General features: G+C 48.9%; 1 protein-coding gene across 1 annotated transcript; it reads left to right on the forward strand.

The window, feature by feature from the left end:
• The first annotated feature begins 5,503 nt into the window (after positions 1-5,503).
• Positions 5,504-7,638, forward strand: LOC122612945 (carboxylesterase 1E). Its single transcript, XM_043786865.1, is given in 3 exon segments — positions 5,504-6,443; positions 6,507-7,353; positions 7,356-7,638. Coding segments are annotated over 3 exon segments (2,001 nt in total). The 5' UTR covers positions 5,504-5,537; the 3' UTR covers positions 7,604-7,638.
• The last annotated feature ends 483 nt before the right edge of the window (positions 7,639-8,121 follow it).

Genomic DNA, 8,121 nt, shown 5'->3' on the forward strand with positions numbered 1-8,121 from the left:
AATCAATTCCTGTTGGGGCACGCCCTCAGTCCCTTTTTTTTGGGTTTTTTTTTTGGTTTCTGGGCGAAGAAGAATCTGCCTTTTGGGGATTTCTTGCCTGCAACGCCGAGATTGATTCGTGCTGGTCGTGCACCCCCTTTGATGGCTGCCCTTGTTTGGCCTTTGATTAAATTAGATTTCACAGGACATATGTACACATCCCGAAATACGTTCAACTGGAAGGGATCTGTTGTTTGTCCGGACTTGGATTTGAATGGAAAGTTTAGAAAAATTGCGCGTAATTTGCAGCAAATCCTTCGTGTAATTTGTTTGTCAACAAATTGGGCTCGGACCTGGGTAACGAATGTGTAAATGTTGCCCATTTAACATTTCACCCAAATCCCGGATCCTTTTTTTTTGCCTCAGGATCAGAGGTCTTTCTTTTCCGTGACATTGTCTAATGAGTAAATTAGGCGGGTGATGCGGGTAGGTGACTCCCTTCGGATTCCATCATCGGAACCATTTGTCTCAAGTGGGTCAGTGTCCTTAACGATAATGTCCTGCGGTGATGGATACAGAAAGATTGGTATTGTGATGGGTGCGTTATGGTTTATGGAGTGCCTCAAAACTGAGACAAATAAGTGTAGAAAGTACTTTCTGATTGTTAGTTTCCTAATTGAGTTTTCCAATATTTAATAGCGTTACTTAGCCCACCCTTTTGATTTCTGAAACTTTTAAGCGGCTTAATGGCGACAACCACAAGTCCTAATGCGATAACTTACCCCGTCCACTATTTCCTCTCCTGCTTAGCCACTGCCATATTTGGCCAAGGCTGGCATCAATGTTTAATGTCCTTTGGCAAGGACTTTCCCCCGGCTGTTCGATGGAAACCACAATAATTTCTGTGGCCATGCGTTCGAGCAACATTTATTTTTAGTTTTGCCATGCCCCTTGCGTCCTCACAAAACTAGCCACAAAGGATATGTAAAGGGGGGGGGTGATGTGTGGCTTGAAGCCTGTCAATGGCCATGCAAGGACATGCTGGCAAGGAGCGGAGGGAAGCTGGCCAAAGATGGACAAAACAAAGGCAAATTGAAATGAATGCGTGCGGCAAAAGTTTTGTGGGCAGAAAGGCTAAGGCTCGACTGCAGCTCACAGGACACGACCAGTCCAGGAATAATCCTTTGTGCTGCCAAGGATGTGCCTCCCGAAAGTTTTGCGGTTCAATTTGAAAAGGAAACTGCAAAGGAAATTCCAAGGACACACAGCCACGCACACACAAGGACGAATACAATTTTAATTAAACTAATGAATATGTACATGGCCCCGGGATGTCAGAGGAAATGCATATCCTGGCGGGTGGCCAAATTTTTTCGGTTTCCAGCGGAAAGCATTAAAAATTAACTGGCGGAATAATCGAAACTGTTAAAACGTTAATTTAACACTTAAACAAGCCAAACCGCAGCACAACTCGCAACAGTTAACTGCGCCTGCTAACGGCAACTGTCACTGTCTATTGGGTGGATGGGTGGTGTGGTGGTAAGGTGGGTGGTTGGGTGGATAGGTGGGTGGTTGGGTGACTGGTTGATGCTGTGGGTGGGTGGCATTCCGATTGGCAGCTTCTCTGTGTGTCACATTTAATGCAAGAACGGAATTCCATTAAGCGACAACCGCAGCGCTGCTGACGTTGCTGCCACGGTCCAAACCAAACCAAACCAAACCGAACCAAACCAAACTGAACCACACCGAGCCAAGCCAAGCCAAAAACCCAACCGATCCGAGCTGCACCACCCAACCACCCAACCACCCAACCACCCAACCACCCAAGCACCCTAACCCACTCCCATCCGCAGGAGCGGAAACGCATTTGTGGTGCCAAATAAACACGCGTTTCGCATGGCACAAGCATCCTTAGCGATGCCATCGTGAGTGCAATACTCTGGGCGATATTTTGAATATTTTTTATGCTATTTATTAAACTTAACTTAAACATGCTAACCCAAACATTTCGGATTATGTCATTAAAGTGCGTCTATTTGACTCACGACTGCTGCTGCCAGAGACACACGACTGTAAGTCAGGGGAAGCACACACGAACGCCCCAGCAATCCCAGCCAGGAATCCCCAATCCCCGAACTCTGAACAACCCCAAACCCCATGGAAGCATTCGAGGACCGACTGCAGTCTGATCCCGAAACATTTCGACCCATGCCGTGTTGCCAGCTACCCGGAACACGCAGCATATTGCAGATGTTTAAACACAAAGCTTCAATTGATGTGGCGCGGAGTGGGGGAAAGAATCACAGTGAAGCTCCCCACATGTAAGCCGCTTGTGCGAGTATGAGTGTGTGCGAGTGTGTGAGTGTGTGTGCTGGGGGGCGCACATAAATTGCAATCGGAATATCAAATTGGCAGCTGGAGAGGCAGGGGGGAAAAACAGGACGAGAGCAAGGACGAGGACAAGGACTCGAACTCGCTGGCTTCGCCTGGCCGTTGTGATTTTATCAATTCAATAAAAACCAAATAAAATCAGTACAAATGCAAATACCATTAATGTATTGGGTTTAACTTTGTTTTGTTTTCGATTCTTCCCTCTTTTTTTTCGCATCGTATTGTTTTCTTTGTGCGCCGAGTGGGTCGCCCATTTGATGCAATATTTTCATATTTATTTATTATTATGTGCACATATTCTTGTTGTATTATTTACGCTCCTGTGCCTTTTTATAGTTGACTGGGGACAAAAACATGCGAGCTGTGTGGGCTCGGGAAATAATTTAAAGATTTTACGCAGCTGCAAAAAATGTTTATTCAAATGGGAAATGGAAAAGTGGGGCGCGATAAGTGGGATTCTTCTTTAAAGCGGCATGAACATTATCGATCGAACTATTTGGCTTACATCCCTACATACTTTACATACAAATGGTGGCAGCTATTAATCTTCAACAACTTTCAGTAGGCAATGCTTAATAGTTATGAAAGCAATTAATTTCCTTGCCACCGAACAATATCCAGCTTAGCCACCTGATAAATTCCACTTATGAAACTCGGTGGTATCCCATTAAACTGCAATCATGGCAAACTAATTTGTTTTCCTCCGACAAACACCCGCCAGATGCCGAAGAAAAATCGGTCTAGCATAATGAACTTTTCGCGTGTGTGTGTGGGTGTGTGTGTGTGTGATTTTCCGGGGGCGAGGAAAATCGCTCACCTTTCGACGCTCACTGCCAAGCTGCCAAGAGCACAATTCAATTATTGTTTTATAATTAATATTTTGCACATCAAAATCGCATCAGCAGCAGCTGGGAAGCTGCCGCTAATTTCCACCAACGCCTCCCACGCACTTATGGGCGTGGCACACGCACATTCAACGGAGGCGGTGGAGGGGGGAGTTGGAAAAATCGTAGTTGCGTTGCGTGTGGCACGAAAAAAATTAAGATAAATTAGGCAGGCGAAACGTGTTGGTCGGCTAAATGATAGGAAAGATAATTAATACTTCGAGAAGCGAAGAGTAATGATGAAATGAAATGTTTGATATCAATAAATACGAAATACCAAGTTAGTGAGTTTCTTAATCTAAATGATATGTATCATCTATCAAATGAAAAGTAAAATGAAAAGCAGAAGTTTATATTACTAAGTTTACTCTTCACAATGTGAGCAGTAAATCAAAACCCGTTTTACTTCGCCTTTGGAACAATGTCAACTTTATGCAAATCACTTTGCTGCTGCATTTAAACTCAATTAAAGGCAAAATATTTACTCGATGGCCCCGAAGATTAATAACTTTTTAAGGACTTCCATCTGGCAGGGACAGTTGGGATTGAGATAGCCCTTAGATGGTCGGCCAGAAAGATTAATCTCGTTAAACGCCGAGGCGTGCCAGTTGGAAAGTGTCTCTGGATCCCGGTATCCTGGATCCTTCATCCTTCTTTGCATCTGGCCAAAGTTTGCGTGCTGCAGCAGTGTTGCACGCCTCTCGAGGCAATCAGGCAGGAAGGTCCTGGAAGGTCCTCATACATATATAATTATTCTTGGCCTGGGCGGCTGCTCCTTCGACCTCGTCCTCGGCGTCAACTCCCAGAAGTATACTTAATTATATTGTCGTAACTTTAAATGTCATTTGGCCATTGTCTGCGACACATGAAAGAGCCCAGTAGGTTGGCAGTGCACTTAGAGAAACTGAAGTGTAGCTTTTGGCTTGCAATCACTCTATGCAGCGAGTTTAACTATCACTACGTAGGAAAAGTTACTTGAGCACTTATTACATGAAATATTTTTTGAGTGTTTAGTTATTTTTTCACAGTGCTTAAATGAGTGGAGCTTGTGGGGAGCAGGGGTGTTGGGGAGAGAGCTCTGCAACCGAGACTGGGGCAAATCAAGCGACGTACGTGGCCGCCTGGCTGGACAGCAGCATTGAGATTCATGTGGCAGGTCCTTCCAGTTGTGGCAGCGCGTGCCGCTCCTTTGGACTCCGCTCTGCGGCCTAATCCCCGGACGGATCCGGGTCCTGGCTGGACCTGGCACTGTGGGGAAGGGGCAAGGGGTCAAGAAACTGGAAATCTCAACATGCGTTTGCGTCAACATATTTGTTAGCATCCGGCCAGCGCTCGCCACTTCCTCCTCTGGTTTGCCTGTAAATATGGCGAAGAACATAATTCATCTGGCAAAAGATAATGCCGCACAGCTGTAAAATGTGGCACTATGGACTCATATGGCCAACTACCCCCCAACTGCCCCCCCTTGTCCATCTACCAAAAGTGGCATTCACAGACAATGGCTTTAAAGTCTCATTGTTATTTCGCTCATGCAATTGAATTTCAGCGCACATCGGAGGCATCAACAATGCGATGGGAAAACCAATCCGACCAGTTTGTTATAAAGAAATCTTATGGGGGAGATGGGGGGCGGCTGTTCTGTCAATCTCACGTTGCTAGCACAATGATAATTAATAAAGTAATTCCGCAAATTGTCTCCGATTAATTGGAGGGATGAGCAGAGGCATCAATCATGGAAATAATCAAAGTGGAATTCTGGGTAATGACATATGCAACTTTAGTTGCAAACTGGTTTTTGGATTGATGTGCAGTTGAGATATTATTATAGAGTATATTAAAAAGATAGGATGCCTAAATAAAGATTAAATTTCATACTTGAACTTCTTTGCAAACAAACAGCTTTACAAAGTGCTTGTTTGCTGAAAAGTTGACCGCAAATCCCCAGGCTAATTCCCGATTCCGGGTGACTCAGTGAACTATAACTGGCGTGGAGTACGTGATTAGAATGCCGGGGAAACGAACGCCGCTCCAAACATGGCCTTATCCAAGTTATCCAACTGGAGGCACGCAAACAAGGCGGTCGCAACAGTGTAGGTTTCGCTTTGTTTTTTATCATTTGTGATGCTATTTTCTACTTGCTCATTTTTGTATTTCACTTGCTGCTGCTGCTATTTATCGCCAAGCTGAGCAAGTTAGCAAGTTGGCCTCGCTGTTGAGCAGGGTATTCGATTATAATGCCAGAGCTCAGCTGCCAGTTCCCAGTTGACAATCGAGCGAGGCGAAATGCAGGCTCAGCTGAAGCGGAACACTTGGTGGCTGCTACTACTGTTTTGGGTGGTGATCTCGGCCAGCGGCGCGTCTGGCGGAGATGCGCACGTTCGGGTGAAACGCATAGTGGGTGGCAAGCAGTCGAAGGCGCCGCCCGTCGACGATCCCGTGATCTTCGCGAGACTCTTCAATCGCGATGCTCGCGTGGAGGGCTTCCGCAATCCCAGCACGGGCATCTACAGCTTCCTGGGAATGCACTACGCGGAGCCACCTGTGGGTCCGCTGCGCTACTCCAGGCCGGTGTACAAGCGGCTGGGTGGTGACCTCAATGCCACCAAACACGGCCAACCTTGTATACAACCGCATCCGCAGTTTCCCCAGCGGATTATCGGCGACGAGGACTGCCTGCTGCTGAACGTCTACACGCCGCAAATGCCGGACGAGAGCACGGGGCTCCCGGTGTTCGTTTGGATCCACCCGGGTGGCTATCGCTATGGATCGGCGGCCCAGTACGATGCCACGCCCATGGCCCAGAGGGGCGCCATCGTGGTGGCGCCGCAGTACCGCCTGGGATCGCTGGGCATCATGGGCGACGGCACCAAGCAGTTCGATGGCAACCTGGCCATGTTCGACTTGGCCGCCGCTCTCCGCTGGGTCACCGATTACATCTCCTACTTCGGCGGCAATCCCAAGCAGGTGCAGGCCATCGGCCATGGATCCGGAGCAGCCAGTGCCATGTATCTATCGATGTCGCCGACGTCGCGGAGTGCCGGCGATGTTCACGGAGTGGTGGCCATGTCGGGTACCGCGCTCTCCCAATATGCCATGGACAAGGAACCCGTTCAGAGCGTCCAGGAGGTGGCCAGGATCAATGGCTGTCCCACGGGAAACGAGCTGGAGATCGTCAATTGCTTGCGGAGTGTAAGTAAAGAAACTTCTGTCTGTAATTAGATAGAATATGATATATGTTTCTTGTACGTGTAGAAAAGTGCAGAGGAGATCATCAAGAATGATGACAAAGTGCAAACGGAGCGTTTGGCAGGACGTGCGCTGGTCAAAGGACTCACTGGGAATGTGGGCTTCCAGCCGCACATCGAGAGCGAGGACGATGGCAGGGCACTGCCCAGCCTGATAGTTGGAGAACCGGAGCAGCAGCTGAGGAGCAGCAACTTCTCGGGCATTCCCCTGCTGACTGGAGTCACCAAGCACGAGACCGCGAACTCCGTCACTGTGGAGGCCATCGAAAATGTCTTTGGATCGGCGGAACAGTTCCTGGGCTCCCTGAGTGATTCCCTCAGCAAGTTGACGAGTTTTCTGAAAATCGACAAGCTAACTGGCCAGATCGCCAAGCCGGAACTGCCGGGCCTCACGAGTGTCCTCACACCCACTCTGCAGGACGTGTGGAAGGTGCCGCAGGCTCTGAACGTGGATCAAGTGCTGTCCAAGGTGGTGGAGTCCACGACCGACGTGCTCTTCAACCTTCCGGCTGTGCTGACCACCCAGGTGTGGTCCAAACTCGCTCCCGCCTTCATGTACAGCTTCGAGTACAATGGCACCAAGTCCAAGGGCATCAACTTCCTCAAGGGGCTGCCCATCGTCTCGGAAACAGCCCACGACAAGCCGGAAACAGTGGGCCATGGTGATGAGATTGGCTACATGTTCGATGCAAACGATATATTCGGCAATCCGCTGGAGGAGACACGTTTGACCAGCGCCGAGGATCTCAAGGTGCGCCACAACCTCATCGATCTGCTGGTCAAGTTTGCCAATAGGGAGAAGGAGCAGGGCGGAAAGAGCAGCATTTTCCAGAGCGTCACAGGAAAAGCCACGCCTTCATCAAGATAGACACCAAGCTGGAGACCTCCAACGATTTCCGCTTCTGCGAACTGTCCGTGCTGGGCGCCTCGCTGTCTCCGCTGAGTTCCACCAGCTGTGCGGGATTGGGCAGCTTGCTGGGCCAACTCGGTGGCCTGGGCGGCGGATTGGGCGGCACCCTGGGCGGAGTGGGCAGCTCCTTGGGATTGGGCGGCCAAGGGGGCAGAAAACCGGGTGGCGGTGGACTAGGTCTGGGCATTTTGTAGTTATAGAGTTAACTCTGTGTGTTTGTAAGGAATAATAAATGAGAATATAATACATTATCTATATGCAAGGCCAGTCATTTGGTAATCTGCCGCATAAACGCTGGCAAAGTTTCCCTTTCATTTCGGTGGCACATTGGATAAATCCGGCTGCTGCTATTGATTTAAGCTGCAGCCATGACCGGTCGCTCAATTAGCAGAGCTCTGTGCCGGCTCAATGCCTGCCGCACTAATCTTCCTATTGACTTTGGCCCCCACCCAAAAAACACCCCCTTGTACCCACCCATGGCCACCGAGAGCCACAACTGAAAAGCGGCGATAAGCAAATTTCCGGCGCGCAAAATTTAAACAAAGAGAGAGAAATTTGTTAGATGAATGGATGGGCGGAGGAATGGGAGGAGCAGGGAGGAGCAGGGAGGAGCAGGGAGGAGCAGGGAGCAGCTGGGGATTGGATGGAAGTTGGGGCCAGCAGGCAGTTTTATAACTTGTGGCCAGATCTTAGCCCGGGAGCCTTCTGCATA

This window comes from Drosophila teissieri, chromosome 2L (assembly GCF_016746235.2).
Source record: "Drosophila teissieri strain GT53w chromosome 2L, Prin_Dtei_1.1, whole genome shotgun sequence".
Taxonomy (NCBI): domain Eukaryota; kingdom Metazoa; phylum Arthropoda; class Insecta; order Diptera; family Drosophilidae; genus Drosophila; species Drosophila teissieri.